The sequence below is a fragment of the Crassostrea angulata genome, chromosome 10, assembly GCF_025612915.1.
Source record: "Crassostrea angulata isolate pt1a10 chromosome 10, ASM2561291v2, whole genome shotgun sequence".
Lineage (NCBI taxonomy): Eukaryota > Metazoa > Mollusca > Bivalvia > Ostreida > Ostreidae > Magallana > Magallana angulata.
In genome coordinates, this window is record NC_069120.1 from 14,466,707 (window position 1) to 14,485,762 (window position 19,056).

Here is a 19,056-nt window from a genome sequence, read left to right on the forward strand (position 1 = left end):
ATAAGAATATTTTAATAATTTTCATATAAACAAAAATGAATGCTAAATACGAATTTCATTCGTGAACAAAATACAAGTACGTAAGGCATAACAAGTGCTTATGAATCTATGGGTATTCATGGTTTATCAAGAGAATCCTCTTTGATAGTATACAGAAAATAATCATTTATATCATCACTCAACAAAACTTCAAATGAGGAAGAATACTTCAAATTTGCTTCATCTTGAATTGACTGTAAAAAGAGTAATCTAATATCTGGGTCTTCGTCAGTAATTTGCCAAAGGTTTCCTAATGGGTGCAGTACGCGGTGGACATCTTTCATACATGATACAGCCATTTGATGACCATCTTTAGATTTCAGAAGAGAGTCAGTGGTTCCTTTATCTATGACAACATGGAAGAAGTTATTTTTGAAGGGTAGCTGACAGACATCTGCCATGACAAGTCTATAGTTGGACAGAAGATTTCCATGTTTTTGATCAAGGTCTTCAAGTAAGCCTTTCTGCCACTGAAGAGCTCCTTCAGAATAATCCACACAGTAAATTATCACAGGTGTCTTGCATCTCTTGAGAAGCACTGAAGGTACATCAGACGTTCCACAGCCAAGATCCAAAATATTCAAACACACTTCCCCAGTCTTTTTACGGAGTTGTTGAATTTTTGGTTCCAGATTTTGTGACACTTCGTCTGCATCAACAAGCCAATCCATCTTCACTTGTTTATCCCAGTTGTAACGTTTTCTCCAGTATTCTCTTTTACTTAAGTTTGAGTCTATGCAAAAAATAAAGATGATAGTTTAAACAGCATACAATTCTGCAATATGTCGATCACTGCTAATGAATTGTAGGTATGGTTATGAATTACAGAGGCTGAATCTCTAGACAGCATGACAACTATTTTTGCATGACGAAAATAGAATAAATGGTATCCCAGTATCGAATAGTTTATATACAAACCATCATAAATGTTTCTCTTGTGCTGAACACATGTAAATGTATTTTGAAATGAAACGGGTAAATTAAACCTTTTTAACAAGAAATAACACCGCATACTTTGTCAGAAATTTTGTAAACACATGAGGTATGGCAGCCCGAAAGGGACTTCTATCGAATGATTGCGTCTCTTGTTAACTCAATATTTACCTCCGGTTTTGTCGGTGGTCTAATCTGTCTCTCTTTATCTGTAAATATTAAACGCTTTCCTTCCAGTTTGTGCTTTCTTACGTTTACAAAAACTATCATTTGTATCAATCCAAAGAGAAGAAATATCAGCGACAGAATGACATTGCCTGTTCTGCTGGAACACTGCATGTTGCACAGAAGACAAGCAACATTAGCGTACACCATAAGTCCTAAAAATAGCGCAAATAGCACTATCGCTGAGATGAAAATTGACCATTCATTCGAAAACAATTTCATTCTCATCAAAATAGGCTCAGTTCCCTGTTTGCAAACTAATGATAAACTCCATGTGACGTAATAAATAACGTCATTTCGGTAAACTGTGCGTGAATCACACATACCGTCATAATTAATTTTGTTGACCCTTTTCCGCGATTGAGAGCTCTAAATTTAAAAATATGATAATTATCTAAAAAAGCCCCTATTTCAACACCATACTTTTATTTTACATTTACAAAAGAAGGTTAAAACTTCCATCATGATACATTTACTGACTATGATTCGCTCTATTTCTTACGGAAACCTATTGTCAATACATAACGTTAGCTCTATAGAAACAGCCAGGCTGAAATCTACACGCTCCATTTATCGATTGGTCGAAACCTAACAAGCGGACTGAAATCTACACGCCCCGTTCATCGATTGGCGAAACCTACAGCGACCCAAGAAAAATCACGGACTGCACGAAATAATCATAATGATGTCAGACTCAAATTCTCACAGAAGACGATTTTAATTGGCAGTTTCTTTTAGCTAACGCACGTATGTGCATTAACAGTAAATTAGTGAATTTCACTTACTTTTTACAATCAATTTATAAATTTGTTAAAAGAAAGATGTAAATATAAACAATAAAATACTTTCTTTGATGATTCATGCAGGTTATGAAGTAAGCGATCGTTGCAGAAAAAATTAACATAATCCGTGTTAGCGATGTTGCCACCTCCATATCCCGCATGAATCACCAAGTAAACATTTATTGCTTAAAAAGTCGACAGTTTCTAACCATTTTACATATTATCGTTTTACTAACAGCGTGCCAGTTTGCTTTTCGGGCCGTGCTAAAATTTTGTATGCCGATTATTATATTTCTCACCGATTGGTTGTTCGATTTCATTTATGTGAATGCTAATTTGCATATCAAACACAGAACCCAGAAACGCACTGACCAATGACATTGCATAATATTTTGGTATTGAATATCAATACATGGACAGTCAAAAGCCTGCTGTTTGTTGAATTTATTTCTTTACGTTTTTAACTTCGTTAATATCCGATAGTTTCCGTATTATTTGGTTTACTTCAAGAAAGAGGCATGTTCAACAGCGAGCGCTCGCGATCGCTCGCCAAAATTTGTGTTGCGGGCAGAGGGAAGTTTGGCGAGCGCTCGCGATCGTTTGCTCTATTGAACTCGCCTCTGGTTATTTCATGCAAGAGCGCTTTCGCTCCCAGTATAAATAGATTTACAGGGGAGTATTCGATTAATGCGACGTTCGTTAAACAAGTAAAAACGGTGGAGGACGTTTATATCATTTGAATACATTGTCCATCTTCCCCTTTCTAGCGTTTTGTTACCGATATGAAAATTGATGAAACAGTATGTAACTGTTAGTACCATATGCAGAAGAGGTCCGAGTAAAATGGTGTAGGCATACTACTATAAATCACTTTTTCTAGACATATATATTTAATACATTTAACAAACAACAAGCTTTGGACTGTCCACGTGTTGATATTCACTACCCAAAAAATCATGTAATGCCATTGGTCAGTGGGTTTCTGGGTTCTGTGCTTGATATGCAAATAAGTATTAACTTCAATGAAATCGAACAACCAATCGATGAGTAATATGATAATTAGCGTACAAAATTTTAGCACGGCCCCGACAAGCAAACTGGCACGCTGTTAGTAACTAGATTTAGTGTTCCTATCATCATGATCCTACCCAACCAGTAGACGCCAAGTGTTGTCGAACAAACAGGACACGACAACAAAGAGCATAGCCTTGAAACCTCAATATCAATAATGGGGCAACTTAATTAAATAATTGCAACGTAATGCATTACATGAGTAACGTAATGCATTACCATTACCATTTTATGAAAATTCAATAAGTTTTTAAATAGTATTTATAAGCGAAATAAAGATTTTTTGCAAATGTTTCATAATTCATAAAGCTGATATTATTATGGATGTCATTGCTTAGGTGAGCAACTGAGCGGTGGGGCCAAGGGCCTCTTGGTCTCTATTGTTTTAGACTGAAAATTTTCAAAGAAAAATGCTTTTTTCCATAAATATTTTCAACCTTAACTTTATTAATATAAAGCAGTGTAGTCTGATATCAAAAGGAAGTTTTTTTTTAAATTTTTGTTTTGTCTTTTAGATCACTGTGTAAAATGTAGGAGAGTCATGTGAAGTGTACCATACAAGAGTGCCAAACAACAGAAATCTAAACCTTGTGTAATAACTGTGATAATGTGATTTTGATTGTTCTACGTAATGAAATTTGTTGCATTATTCACAATTCGTCTGGAGCATGGTTGTTATAGTTGTAATTGGGCCTTGATTTTAATTTGGCAAAGTTTATCATCGTATAGTTATTGTTTTAAAGAATTGAATTTTAAAAAAGTATGTAATATCAATAGTAATGTATTATATGATAATTGGTGAGATGTTCTATTTACAATCTGCTTGTATTAAAGTTCTATTTTTATAGTATGCTGTACATGCATTATACATTGTAAACTTTACTTGTGCCAATATCCAAATGTGTTCACTTATTCATACCTACCTGCAAGTTTTTTGAATAAATTATTTGATAAAAAATTGTTTGTATGATTGTGTCAATTTTTGTGAAAATTAAAGTTGTGCAACGGTTGGTAAAATAATGTCACTGTAACCATAAGATATAGAAATAAACAAGAAGATGTTGTAGGAAACCGTCTGAATACTTCTCAATAAAATTTATTTTAAATCTGGAAAGAGAGACGCCATGCTGATATGTTCTTATTAATGCATGGAAAGTCTCGTTTCTTGGATCTGTAGATATAAGAGTAAGGAGATTGATCGTGGGTTTCCAGATGATGGTTGTTTAACACGGTTAGAATTTAAAGGAAAAAAGTGGTATTTTTTAAATATTGGTTTTCTTCTTGACCACAGTCGCGGATTCATAAGTTAATATGGAGGCCAAGGATTGTAAGACAAAACCAGATACTGTGATGGTTTATGGAAGGGATGCCGATTGCGTTGGGAGATTTTTAAACCCGACATGCAGTTAAAAAATGAAATCTTTGAAACTTCGATGATCATAAAGTGCAACAGCAATCTTGTATTAGTCATTAAATTTGAACGTGATAGTGAACATGTTACATCGTGTTTTATTTATGAAACATTTATTGCTTAAAAAGTCGACAGTTTCTAACCATTTTAGTAACCTCTTTAGAAAACATTGAGCCAAAGCTTTGGCAAAGTTTCAATCTAAACATGCTTATTTTTGATGGAATGTATCAGTCAATATATCATTGCGTGTTATTCTTTGAGAGTCCAAAAGTGGATTTTTTAGAATATTACACTTATGCCTTCTCCTTAAAAAACCATGATAAATTTTGAAGATGCAGGAGTTTACAGGTATATTTATACTTCTATCAAAGTTGTTTATTTTTATACATCTAGCAAAATTGGCAAACTGCCAGTTTTCAAAATCTCTTTTTCATGGTTCTATGGGCAGTTTTTAATAATTTAAATTGGTATTATGAAAAATGAAGTTTTAAGTAACATATACTAGTATATAAATAAAACAATTGTGAGAAATGTTCAATTATTTTCTTTTTTTAGTGCTCAAACTGCATTGTTTTCCATAATTTTTCTTGGTTTTTAATCCATATTTGGGCCATTATTCAAATTAGGTCACAAATAAAAATAGAACGACACCAGCAAGCAATTGAATTCAAAATTTCGACTTTTATGGGATAATCTTTCAGTTTTAAACACTTTTTAAAATATCTAAAAAAAAAGTTGAGAATGCATTTTTTGACCGATTTTTACGGAATTGCAAAATTACACGTGGCGTCACTGCTGATGCGAGTTCAACAGAGCGAGCGCTCGTCAAAATCTGTGTTGCGGGTATAGGGAATTTTGGCGAGCGCTCGCTTTGTTGAGCTCGTTGGTGTCTTGCTCTGCCAACAATCATTAATTGTACCGTGGATTATATAAAGAATAAATTTAAAAGTTTGCACAAATTATATATTTGCTGCAACGTTGACAGAGAATGGATGTGACAAGCTAGGTCGCCGCTTTTTTAAAGACCATGCATACACTGCATTTACATACATATAACTTACTTTCTCGTCATAAAAAGTTGAAGCATATGTCAGCTCTCCTCTTTGTGTGCTCTTTTCAAATCAAGATGACGTGGCTGCTGGTAAAACACAGGTGCTTCCATTGGATCCATCATGTGAAATGGCGTTACTACCAGCAACGTAAACCCTATTGTAATCGGGAGGGATCGGAGTTTGGACAGGACTAGCAGCAACTTTTGGGATACATGTATTTGGATTGAAGAAATACCCAATGACAAACACTGGCTGGGTTTGAAAAGGATAGTTTACGTTACGACTAGGCAGAGATGGGTAAGCCACAGGTGGAACAAACATGTTGTGCTGACTATTCCGTGGGGCAATAGGGACACTGACGGCAGGGTGCTGTAGCTGGCGCTCTGTTAACTGCTGAGGCATTGATGGAAAATTTGGGGGTAAATAGTGACTTTGATTGTCTGGCAGTGATGGAGTAGTCGTCGGTATGAAAGGAGGAGGAAAATCAAACTTGGGAGGAATTTGTGTAAGCGATTGTGGAGATACTAAACCATGATTTGCTGTTGGGATCGGTGATGTAGCCATAGGTGGGCCCATAGAAGACAATGCTTGTACAGTCTGGTATGATGGGGCATTTGTCGAGTAAGATACAGTATGTGTTGATGGAGTCGTCGTAGAATAATTAGTGGCGTTTAGCAGAGTTGTGGACGGAGGAGCTGTAAATTGGTATGGCCAAAAATGCATGTATGGCAAACCGCTGTAATCTAGGATGTGCGTAGACGGTGCATATGGAGGCATATTACTGCTAGAGACATTACGAGAAGGAGGGGGAATGTTTGGAGTAGCGAAGGGGGGCATGTTACTGCTAGAAACATTACAAGCAGGAGGGGGAATTTTTGGAATGGCAAAGGAAGGGGTGCTTGATGCTGCTGTGGTTACAAGACACGGTGGCAGATCAGATGTTGTAGTCTTCGTCTCGGGTGTTCTGCGAAAATAAAAATGTCATACATGCATTTATAACAAGAATTTGTTATTAAACAGAAATAATTAAATTGAACTAACAATGGATACTTACTCTTCAATTAATCTGGGACTAATCTTCATCTGATTTGTCAGTTTTTTCTCGTTTTCTGAATGATAATTATCATAACATAAATGCAAGTGGGGCAATCTGTATAATAATACGCGCAATAGTGCAAGAATAAGATACTAAATGTGAATTGAGTTTGTTACAAATACAGCACACAAACTCATTACCTTTCTTTATGAAACGAGGAGGTTTAATGTATATGTGTTTATTGTTTGGGACAGGTCCCTGGTGCATGGTTTTAGCATGGAGATCATCGGTGTCTGCATTTAATTCCGTGTTCTTGGTGACTCGTAGATCATCGACGTCGTTTTCAGCGACTTGTGAGTCATCGCCATGGACCTTGTTAACTTGCAAGTCTTTGCTGCGGTTGCAAGGATCTTTGCTACGGTCGCAAAGATACTTGCTGTGGTCGCAAGGATATTTGGTGAAATTGCTAAGATCTCTACTTTGGTCGCAAGGATCTTGGATGTACTTCATTTTGTTGTCATGTTCGTTTGTCAAGAGAAGTCTGCCTATTTTTTCAAAATTATTTGGCTCTATCTCCGCTGCTTTATTTTCTGTAGAGTTATAACCAACCATTTCATTTCTATCTTCTTTTTTGGCCGAGTGTCCACTTTCATGTACGTTTCCTTTGTTCTCTGGATATTTCAGAGTTATTAACCCGTCTCCGATTTCGTCGTCCTTGGAAATCACCGTGTTTCCATCCGTATCATAGCTCACCACACAATTCATTATGGAATTTTTAGGTATTTTGTTAGTCTTCTTTTTCCTTGCTTTATCACGATTGAAGTTTGTATCTTCATCCTTGCTCGCTGTAATTATCGTAAATGGTTAATATACTTTTGAAATATATTCATATATCTACAATTTTTGCTAGCATAGCATTTATATTACATGAAGTATATATAACGGTATGTCATTAAGAAGTATCAATATCAGTAACATACAGGTGCGTAGATTCCAAAGTGAACCAATGCAAAGTCCGAGCAGAAAATAGATGAAATAGACACTAACCAAAGGAAGGTATGGCTGCTGCATTGGACGCCACTATCTCGTTATTGTCACCCTGTTCGTGAGATGTAAACAAATTAGGCATTTATAATTAAGATCAGTTCTTATACATGTACATGGATATCCATTCAAGACAAAAAAATGCTTGTGTTCATCTATTTTTGGGGAAAAGTATGGGTTTCAAACAAAAAAGGAAAATAATGGGGCGTGGATCCACCCATAATCCACATAAATTCGCTTCTTAGCGATCCGATTTCAACAGACTCTGATATAGCAGATCATCACTGGAACGCTTGGGCTAGATTTAAAGTATATAATTTCGTTTGACAGTTGACCCTCTATCCAACAAAGAACAGGGGCGTACAAGGCGTTGTATATCCCCCACTCGGAGCAATGAAGATGAAAGAATTTCAATTCAAGTTAGAATATTAAATTTTGACTTGTATGCATTGTTTTCATTATAAATTTCACGATGGAAGTCAATATTGTGATTTCATTCTATTAACACGACAAGTATATGTTTCCAAATTAAGCTGCACGCCGTTTTTAGCATAAATCTTGGACCATTCACTGTTCTTAATTGCAAAATTAGGTATGGATGGGTCCCGACTCCATCCTAAAGGTAATTTTATTTAAAGAATAAGTTTATATTGATTTTTATTATAATTGATTTATTAAAATGGAGTCTAGACACATAATGGGTCAAATTTGTGATTTTCACCAAAAACGTTTTACTTTATTAGTTATTGTCAAAGAGTTAAATTTATTCACACACATTTCAATGTGTCAACGTAGCTCAGCGTGATAGGTGGAGGCTCGTAGTCCATCCTTCTCTATGGAGAGGGTGTTCGAATCGTATATACGGCGTTATATTTTTAATTCATTTGCTTTTAAGTAGAACATGTTTTGCCTTTATATTGGATTATTATGAAAAAATATATAATACCATTTATATAATGACAACAATTACCTAGTGTTCCTAATCTGCACACATAATGTCGGATAAAATATATGAGCTCATGCTGCAATGCTAAGAAAGCATCAAATAAAACAAAGGGGATAAGTAACAAGTGCATGTATTATTGCATAATGTATACTATATATTTTTAAGAGAATGCAGTTCTATATTATACGTGTACATGTACTGATGCACAGTTTCAAATATAAAGATCTTTTATATGTTCATATGCCATTTCAAAAATCTGGGTACGGGGGATTTGTCAGGCCTTGTACGCTCTTGTCCTTTCTTTATATTTACATCTACCAAGCACGATTCCATCTATTTCTTAAAGACGCTTTAGTTAATTCATAGCTCTAAAGAAAGTGAGCGCACAAGATTGTAAGTTTGCAGGAATCCTCGACACGAATCAATTGGGATTTAAATGTCTATAACCTCGAAAGGCTATGTACAGGTTTCAACAAAAATATATTATGTTGAGAGTCGAAGTACATGGCTATTCCAGTTATTAAAAAACCCACAAATCTTTCAAAAAATGGCAATGAGAGGTAAACCGATAACTAGTTGGAAATGTTAATGAAAACATATTTTAATGAAGTTATATTGTGTATATCCTAAAAAACTAGTAATAAGAACAGAATTTTTTTTATAGTGTTCATACAGCAGATCTAGAAATCAATAAAAACAAATTAAAATATACCGGTATATTATAATTCAACATCATGTTATAATAACAAACATTTAAAACAAAAAAGTTTATTTTTTTTTTAAAAAGACCACCAGTTGGATTTGAACCCAAAACACTGAATGTATGTATTCACTAAATCCAGGACGAAACCACTGAGCCACGGAGACTTGTCAATATATGCTCTATAAAGTACTGTTTGAAACAACACTGTCATATCAATGGACTTTGTTTTTTATCCTTCAAAAAATAATTTGAAAAAGTACATAATTAGTCATCTCTGGGTCATCTCTCCATCTTTTTTTAAAAAGCGACATTTTTAATGTTGAAATATGTTACCTTTACACGTTTCAAATCTGTGGAGAGAAGACCCAGAGACAACAAAATCATTTAAAAACAGCTGTAAGTGAGTAGGATTTTGCATGAATTGCATCGTGTTGCTATATTTAGACCCATATTATAATAAACCCTTTTGCATTTCAAATATTTTTCCACTCATTCCACATCCAACAGAAACCAGATAACGGTTATAATTCGAAAAATATTCAAAATCAATTGATGAAATTTTCACCCTCCTTGTGCGCCCAGATTCCTGCCGAATCTACATCTTAAGCGCCCACATTCTTTACATCTACCAAGTATGTTTCCCTATATTTTTTACGGAAACTTATAGTCAATTCATAGCTCTATCGAAACAGCCAGACGAACACGCTCCGTTTATCAAGTATAGTCAGTACCAAGTTATTGCTTCCATCCCATTTTGATGAATATTAATTAAAATACACATATCTGTGAAAGAAATACAGTTGAAATCGATAAAAAGGAATATATCCAAGATATCTCCATTGAACAATTATCATTTTTCACTCATAAAAGTACACAGGAACGAAAACAATTTTCTTACGGAGATTCATAATGTAACATTGAATGTATAAAATGGACACGTTGATGAAGATGCTAACGTGGATGAACGTTCTATATGTGTGTTTGATTTATATAAAATAAAGTTTTCATTTCTTTAGTTTAGTGTTCCTATCATCATGATCCTACCCAACCAGTAGACGCCAAGTGTTGTCGAACAAACAGGACACGACAACAAAGAGCATAGCCTTGAAACCTCAATATCAATAATGGGGCAATTTAATTAAATAATTGCAACGTAATGCATTACATGAGTAACGTAATGCATTACCATTACCATTTTATGAAAATTCAATAAGTTTTTAAATAGTATTTATAAGCGAAATAAAGATTTTTTGCAAATGTTTCATAAATAAAACACGATGTAACATGTTCACTATCACGTTCAAATTTAATGACTAATACAAGATTGCTGTTGCACTTTATGATCATCGAAGTTTCAAAGATTTCATTTTTTAACTGCATGTCGGGTTTAAAAATCTCCCAACGCAATCGGCATCCCTTCCATAAACCATCACAGTATCTGGTTTTGTCTTAGAATCCCTGGCCTCCATATTAACTTATGAATCCGCGACTGTGGTTAAGAAGAAAACCAATATTTAAAAAAAACCACTTTTTTCCTTTAAATTCTAACCGTGTTAAACAACCATCATCTGGAAACCCATGAAAAATCTCCTTACTCTTATATCTACAGATCCAAGAAACAAGACTTTCCATGCATTAATAAGAACATATCAGCATGGCGTCTCTCTTTCCAGATATAATAAATTTTATTGAGAAGTATTCAGACGGTTTCCTACAACATCTTCTTGTTTATTTCTATATCTTATGGTTACAGTGACATTATTTTACCAACCGTTGCACAACTTTAATTTTCACAAAAATTGACACAATCATACAAACAATTTTTTATCAAATAATTTATTCAAAAAACTTGCAGGTAGGTATGAATAAGTGAACACATTTGGATATTGGCACAAATAAAATTTTCAATGTATAATGCATGTACAGTATACTATAAAAATAGAACTTTAATACAAGCAGATTGTAAATAGAACATCTCACCAATTATCATATAATACATTACTATTGATATTACATACTTTTTTAAAATTCAATTTTTTAAAACAATAACTATACGATGATAAACTTTGCCAAATTAAAATCAAGGCCCAATTACAACTATAACAACCATGCTCCAGACGAATTGTGAATAATGCAACAAATTTCATTACGTAGAACAATCAAAATCACATTATCACAGTTATTACACAAGGTTTAGATTTCTGTTGTTTGGCACTCTTGTATGGTACACTTCACATGACTCTCCTACATTTTACACAGTGATCTAAAAGACAAAACAAAAATTTAAAAAAAAACTTCCTTTTGATATCAGACTACACTGCTTTATATTAATAAAGTTAAGGTTGAAAATATCTATGGAAAAAAGCATTTTTCTTTGAAAATTTTCAGTCTAAAACAATAGAGACCAAGAGGCCCTTGGCCCCACCGCTCAGTTGCTCACCTAAGCAATGACATCCATAATAATATCAGCTTTATGAATTTCTATACAAAATATATATGAACAATGTAGTAGAATAGATCCTGCATAAAAAGATATCTAAGATTTTCTCCAGATAGTGTTTTGCTAAACACCGAGTCCCTTTTGTAACTGGATGCTTTCATAACAATAAAATATTTTGAGCATTGCAGTTCTCAAGAAGATCAAGATCAAGAAGATCAACTACTCATATAAATATAAACATACATCTAAATTTGAACCCCTTTAAAGTGGCTCCTGGAATGTCCAGGGGCTTCAGTCTAACAATTAATGGAGAATCAACAGATGCCAGGATGCTTACATATAACTAATACCAAGTATTATACCGTTTCAGATTTTGAGAATACAATGTAATCAAATTCATTTCCTACGGCCCCTTAGTATTCTCATTCTACATTGGGAGAACATGATTTGAACAAGCTTAAATGTAAACTAACTGAGGATGCTTCCACACAAGTTACAGCTTTTCTTGCCATTTTGTTTTAAAGAAAAAGATTTTTGAAAAAACCAACAAACTATCAGTAATTCTAAATTATTCTCCCCTTTAAAGAGGGTGCAGTCCTTTATTTGAACAAACTTGAATCCACTTCACCAAATGATACTTTGTGCCAAGTTTGGTTGAAATTGGCCTTATTTTTTTATCATACATGACAATCATTCATCACATGCAATATCATGGGATACTTTCCATTATTAATTCACATGTAATAAATATAAAGATGCTAGAAATGTTCTATTTAACAACCTTTTTCAAATTGTAAATCTTAACATTGTCAAATGTTTTACTTTGGGGTGACAGTGCAATTAGTGACAATGAAAACAAGCATTTATTTACATTAGTTTATAATTTTATCAAAAAGACTGAAAGATTTAACTGATCTTATAACTACTAGTACACAGTTGTTAATTATATACATGCTTATTAAGTATGTGATCAAGCACAAGTAATACATACATGTAAAGTTGGTTTGAATTGTATAGAATTTAACATATATTCCCTATATTAAAAACAGAACATTGTGAAAATACTAGTTACTCAGTAAAATTTCTTGAAAAATACCTGCAAAGAGGTGGTCAGCATTATCTAAATTTGAAACAACCCAATTCGCTGCTTCACTGCTGTCCAGCCTGAAATCAAAAAGATACCAGGTACATGTATATAAACAAACTGAGACAAAATTGAAGACTTTGACAATTTTTTTCTGATGATATAACCAAATCTACTGTACTCAGTCAGTAAAACAGTTAACTAAAACACACTTAAACCTTATATTTTATATCAACATAAGTCAACATACTGATATCTCACGGACACTGTTGATCCCAAACTGATGACATCAGATTCAATGATGGCCCCGTATGCTGCAATAATATCCTGAAGGAGAGTAACATCGCAGTCCCCAGGTAAATCACAGAACTCTACCACATTCTCTCCATTCAAAACCCACCCATCTTCCTCCTCTGACTTTTCCTTACTTGAAGGAACCTTTCCACCTTTTCTGTTTTTCTTTGGAGGCACATGTTCAGCATCTTCAAACTTAAATACATCATTTAAGGCAGACATTGATGAAGATGTTAAGCTACCTGGCAGAGAACTATCAGTATTGTTAATTATTTCCCCTCCTGGGCAGGGAATATTTAACATCTTTGAGAGCAGATATGCATCAATTTGTTTGGTGGATCCAGCACTGTCTAAAGAAGTCTGAGTAATCACCACTGATTCATTGTTCTCGGAGGAGCTTTCCCCTGTCTCTTCCACTGAATTCGGCAATGGATTGGTGCACATTGCTGCTGTCTTATTGTTCTTTTTCTTCTTTTTCGTGCTGGATTCTGAGATGAAATCCTCTATGGAGAAGCCCCTCCTTGATGGCTGGATGTTGGAGAACTCGATGTTGTCATAACCATTGTGTGAATGGTGATTACTGGATAGACTGGGTCGCCCAAAACCCCCAGTGTTTGTTGGGGGACCAACGTTGGGAAGAAACGCATTTGTAATGATTGGTGCTATACTCGGGACAGAAACCTATTAAAACAAACAAAAATCTTCACAAAGTTGTTTCTGTAACTTTAGAGCATATCACTTTTATCATGTCTATGAATAAAGCATCTGTGTATGGTAGTAAAGTTATTCAACATGCATTTGAAATTTCCTAAATTTATAAAGAAGACTTAATTCTACAAACTGTAGAAACAATTAAGTCAAAGCATTTAAAAATGGAATTCTTTTGTTCACAAATTTTATCTAAATACAGTGAACCTATATTTACCGGTAATTACTTGTAATTGGCCCGGCCTATACATGTATATGCTTACATATATATATATATAAAATAACTATCAAGGTAATTGTTTTAGAGGAGAGGTCAAGTCCCTTCTTAATGGAAAAACCATACAATTTTCTTGGAAATAAACCAAACTCAGTATGTCGCCAAATTTAGGAAGAAAGGAATAGTAATACAACAGTTTCAAATCAATTCAGCTGTTAGTCATTAGTTGAGTACAAAAATGGATTGTGTTAGTAAGTTTGAATGGAGACACATTGGCTCTATTGCTACTTGCAAACTGAAACGAAAGGTTCATCTTTTGTACACTTTTGACATAAAAAAAGAAATACTGTGGTAAAAAAAAATAGTCTACAAAATGTTTACCTACCATGTTCATCTTACTCATAAATGATCACTTCAGTATCTTCATAAAAAATTGCCGTTTTAAGATAATTGCTTTTAAAAAACTTAATCTAAATTTAATGCAATTTTTAAAATTTTAAAGATATTTCTTAGATCATCAAGCATAAGCTAATAAATACCAACAAAAACCCAAGCCAGCTTCTATCTCCTCTCTCTTTCTTTCTCTCTTTCATTCATAAATTTTTCAATTATTTATACAAATATAATAATTAGAGTCAAACTTCTTAATCTCGAACTAGATGGAACTATTAAAAAACTTCAAGATATCCAGATAGATATTGTGGATAAATACTTTAAAAATAAGTGCTTGGGACTTACAAATCACTTTGATATATCCATTGTATTCGAAATATCAGTGTTCGAGATATCGAAATTCAACTGTATATATACCAGTATTATGATGTTTGTACATGTACTAATTTTGAGATACCATATTCCAAGTGTATACACAGGTAGAAAGTTAAAATACAAGAATGATCTTACAACAAGAAATAGAATATGATAATGACACACAATTTAATATGTTTAGAACACTGCAAAGTTACAGCAAATAAACTTTAACCAAAATAGACTAACAATTCAAATAAGTGGACTGTTGTTATCACATAAGATATAAATTAAGCTTACAGGTTTGATAAACATGTGACCATGACTCTTTGACAAGTCAACTACAATACAGACCTGAGGTTGTCCGACAGTGGACATTATATTGTCTGTCAGATGCTGGCGGACCTTCGCTCTTCCTCTCCCACGTCTTTTTGCTTTAGGGTTCTCATCAAGTCTGATTTTCTCAATGTATCTCTATGATAGAACAAAAAATATCAAATAACCTGGGTACACAAATACATTTACATGTAATCATTCCAAATCTGTGGAGAAATGAGTCCTGAAAATATAGAGTTAAAGCTTTTATTGGATATCAAAAATAAGGCCAAAATAAATTTAATATTTGTTTGGAATTGCCTCCCGCCTCATTAAAATACCCCCGCTGATTAAATTTTCTAAGCAAAAAATAAAGAACACTTTTTTATATAGAGAGATTTTTAATTATTTTTTACAAATTTTTAATTAGTTGAACTTCAAGTTTAAAAAAAAAAATCCCACCCTCTCTACTGGGTCTAGGTACCTCCAGGGGGCAATTCCAAACAAACATTTTTTTTAAGGATGGCCTAATCAAGACATTTAATAATAACACTTTTGTATTGACTTATATACAGACATGCTGACTTAGTGAGCATTCTACCTCTTTCTCTATTCTGAAGTGAAGCTGTGGTACCCTGGGGACCTCCACCTCACTCAGTTTTTTCCCTCTGCCATAGCACCTGCATGTCAAGACCCTCTCTTCTTCTTCATCCTCCACCAGTTCATCACAAAAGGGAACAATCTCATCATAGAAATCAGGGTCATACAAGATCCATCTTGACATTTTGCTGATTTGAAAGCAAAAAATAAATGAAATATGAGAATATGATTCCTGATGAAATTCATCATTCTATCTTACTCTGTTATCAACTTATCATAATTAAATTTTGTTTTGAAAACATATAATTGATTACTTCCAAGACTAAGAAAAAGCACAACATACCGGTATTTACCACATTCCAGTGCTCTTTACCCAGTGGCAAAGCATGCTGCACTTTTTCTTCAGAAAAGCTTAAAGGCCATGGTTCCGATTTTGGTCAACATTTATTTTTATATTTATATTGTTTAGAATGCTTATGTAGAGCATTTCTAACAATCAACCAAAATTTAAGTGTCAGTCATAGATTTATAAGTGTTTGTTATGTAAACAAGGCTTGTGCCATGTTTTTAAAAAGTTTACACTGGTTCAATATACCAGTAAAAATTCTTTTTCAAGCTGATTTTACTATCTGCTAATTCATTTTGAACATAAATGAACTGCTCCTCAAATGTCACATTTATTTCAGTTCCAGTGGGGTTTTTTTCCACCAATTTGGGACTGGGCCCTTTCAATTGGTAAAAATAGCGACAAAACATGAAATTTTGGAAAATTTGTTTTTATCGATTATGATGAAATTTAAAGATTTCTATCATTTATTCAAATACTAATTAAAGCACAATGTTTCTTTTTCTAGAGTTATTGAAATTATTTTTTTATTCTGTTCCGTTTTTTCTAGAAAATTTTGACAACTTGTACAAAATCTTTTTTTTTAAATTACAATTGGGAATTTTGGTTCTAAAATTGAGAAACTATATGGAAATTTCCTATTGGGACTGGGGCTGAATTTCGGTCCAATCAGCCCCCCCCCCCCCAAAAAAAAAACGTCTAAACCTGGATTTTATTTTCAACATTCAAAATGTAAACAAAACATGACATTAGCTTTGTTTACATAACAAAGAAATGTGAGCTCTGTATCTCACTTATAACTGGGTGACAGAAATTCAAGTTTTGACTGACTACAAGTACTAGAAATGCCTTAATTACTGAAGCATAGAGTCAACATTAAACACAGATTTTTTTTGGACCAAAATCATGTCCATATACATGTAATTGAATTGATCTGCAAAGTGCAAATATGCTTCCTTATACAGCAAAACTCGTTTATAACGAATTTCAAGGGACCATAGAAAAAACTTTGTTATAGCCGTAATTCGCTATACGTTTATAATGAATTCGTAAAAAATATTATAGCGAATTCGTTATAAAATAATTAAGGGTTTTTCCGGCTAACAGTTTTCTAAACTATCGTAAGTTATAAAATTAGTAGTTAAAATTTTGCCAGCGGGGGTCTTAAAATTTCTTCATTATAGCCGTAAATTCGTTATAGCCGTGTTCGTTATATACATCAATTTTCTATACGTTTATATAAGAAATTTGCCGGGACATGAATAATAATTCGTTATAGCCGTAAATTCGCTATATCCGTGTTCGTTATATTCGAGTTTTGCTGTATGAACCTATAGAAAAGCGAAAACGTTCAATTCTGTGTGACCTGTTATACTTTAGGGTTCACAGGATTTGATCACATGATCAACCAAGTTAAAGCCTTGCCCTCTTCACATTTTTGACCTGAGCCCAAATATCGCTCATATTTCAAGACAGTTGTCATGTATTTTGTTTATCCTTCAACATTATATCTAGTGCTGAAACGAATGTTCGAATATTCGCGAATGAATAGTAAATTTCTAATATTCGAATGTATATTTAGCATTCGAATATTCGATCACATGTTAAACACCCATATCAAGCACTATAAACTATGCAGCATCGTGTTATTTCATTTTACTCTGAACGAAAGTAAATATAAAGCCATCTATGACTGCCATGCTTGGTAGAGTCTATTACTTAACCCTGTAATAGACTCTTCCGCCATGCTTGTTTACCTTGAAAGTAAAAGCAGGGTTTACATCGAACGGAGACAAACATTCTAGATTTTTCAATTCATGTCAGACGCTGAAGAAAAAAATTGCTTTACTGTTTAAATGAGTGTGAGCAACGGAGAGTTAATATCGAAAGGCACATCGAAAGTTTTTTTAAAAAGATACCTCGATATAATTTTTTTTTTTTTTAAATAAACAGAACATTTCCGGAGTTATGAGCGTTATAAGTTTTCTGTTTAATACTATATCAAACATGGCGGAAATATTTGGACTGACTTACGAAGTTACGTATCGGTCTCATACAGAAGTCAGGACTGCAGTATATTATTAAAGAAGTAATAAATCTTTTGATTGTAGTTGATGGAAATTTTTAAAAAATCAGTATATTGTTATTTGCTTAAAAATTAAATGCGCACCCAATTCAATGGATACTCATGCATTAAGTGTCAACTTCGAACTGACATGTTTAAGCAGTCTACACATACACCCACTTCGTAATAAAACTATTATAGATGCTTAATACATTGTCTATGACGTCTACGAATATTCGAATACGAATCGAATAGTACTCACGAATATTCGAATACTGATTTATGGTATTCGTTTCAGCACTAATAATATCACATTTTGCACCTCAAATAATCTTTATTAGACAAAATCTGCTGCTTTTTTGCAGTTGAAACCATTATGCTACGGCTTAAACAAAGCAAAAAAGATGACGTCACAATGCATATGAACGTCGGTTAAATGTACGAAGCTATATTGGGGCATTGACCGAATATAGCTTTGGTTTATTGGGTTACCTTTAATTCACAGGTCCGTGCAAGGGGTATTTGCAGGATAAAAGTTTATATTCAGTGTTATTGGCTACATTTATTCAAACATTTCATCTTGGAAAAAATACTTTTTCACTAATGATTTTTGTCATTTATAAACAGGGATTATTTACGTCCCTTTTACATCAAGTTGATCACAGGGGCTCGTCCCAAACTTTTTCACCATTTATGTATACCACCTCTACACAATAAAATACATTTTATTGTATAGAGGTGGTAGATATAAAATGGTGAAAAAATTCGGGACAAGCCCCTGTGAGTTGATCAACGCAACGTCATGTCTGATAATGATATGACAGAAACGGGAATCCGTACATGTGCATATTTCTATGATACGTGACCTTTTGTTTTAAGCAAGACTGATTAAGCAATCATACACTTACATTGAGAAACCTTAAATATTGCCGAAAAAGTCTTAGTACTCTTACCTTTCAATTTCACTTTGGTGCCAAAGCCCATACAATTTCTTATAC

At 33.6% G+C, this 19,056-nt stretch overlaps 2 protein-coding genes across 3 annotated transcripts; both read right to left on the reverse strand.

Annotated features, from left to right (window-relative positions):
- Nucleotides 1-98: 98 nt before the first annotated feature.
- LOC128165366 (citrate synthase-lysine N-methyltransferase CSKMT, mitochondrial-like) lies at nt 99-19,051 on the reverse strand. Of its 2 annotated transcripts, XM_052829790.1 has the most exons (6): nt 19,012-19,051; nt 7,597-7,648; nt 6,750-7,394; nt 6,568-6,622; nt 5,523-6,477; nt 639-772 (listed from the first exon to the last, which is right to left on the reverse strand). In XM_052829790.1, exons 3-5 carry the CDS (start codon nt 7,312-7,314, stop codon nt 5,583-5,585), a joined length of 1,515 nt encoding a protein of 504 aa, XP_052685750.1. In that variant the 5' UTR covers nt 7,315-7,394; nt 7,597-7,648; nt 19,012-19,051; the 3' UTR covers nt 639-772; nt 5,523-5,582. The 2 variants fall into 2 exon arrangements, with proteins under 2 accessions (XP_052685751.1, XP_052685750.1); XM_052829791.1 differs by lacking the exons at nt 5,523-6,477; nt 6,568-6,622; nt 6,750-7,394; nt 7,597-7,648; nt 19,012-19,051 and adding an exon at nt 958-1,113 and having other exon boundaries at nt 99-772.
- On the reverse strand, nt 11,051-16,490 carry LOC128165367 (uncharacterized). Its single transcript, XM_052829792.1, has 6 exons — nt 16,001-16,490; nt 15,649-15,835; nt 15,087-15,206; nt 13,017-13,741; nt 12,779-12,846; nt 11,051-11,505 (listed from the first exon to the last, which is right to left on the reverse strand). Exons 1-6 carry the CDS (start codon nt 16,033-16,035, stop codon nt 11,474-11,476), a joined length of 1,167 nt encoding a protein of 388 aa, XP_052685752.1. The 5' UTR covers nt 16,036-16,490; the 3' UTR covers nt 11,051-11,473.
- Nucleotides 19,052-19,056: the final 5 nt, after the last annotated feature.

Bases quoted from the DNA above. Each gene is read 5' to 3' on its own strand.
- LOC128165366 (XM_052829790.1), bottom strand. From the start codon at position 7,314: ATGAATTGTGTGGTGAGCTATGATACGGATGGAAACACGGTGATTTCC. The intron at 6,623-6,749 runs GTAATGAGTTTG...ATTATCATTCAG, and splicing joins TCCTCGTTTCATAAAGAAAG to AAAACGAGAAAAAACTGACA. The intron at 6,478-6,567 runs GTAAGTATCCAT...TTATTTTCGCAG, and splicing joins AGTCCCAGATTAATTGAAGA to AACACCCGAGACGAAGACTA.
- LOC128165367 (XM_052829792.1), bottom strand. From the start codon at position 16,035: ATGCTTTGCCACTGGGTAAAGAGCACTGGAATGTG. The intron at 15,207-15,648 runs GTAGAATGCTCA...GTTCTATCATAG, and splicing joins ACTTCAGAATAGAGAAAGAG to AGATACATTGAGAAAATCAG. The intron at 13,742-15,086 runs GTCTGTATTGTA...TTGTTTTAATAG, and splicing joins CCACTGTCGGACAACCTCAG to GTTTCTGTCCCGAGTATAGC.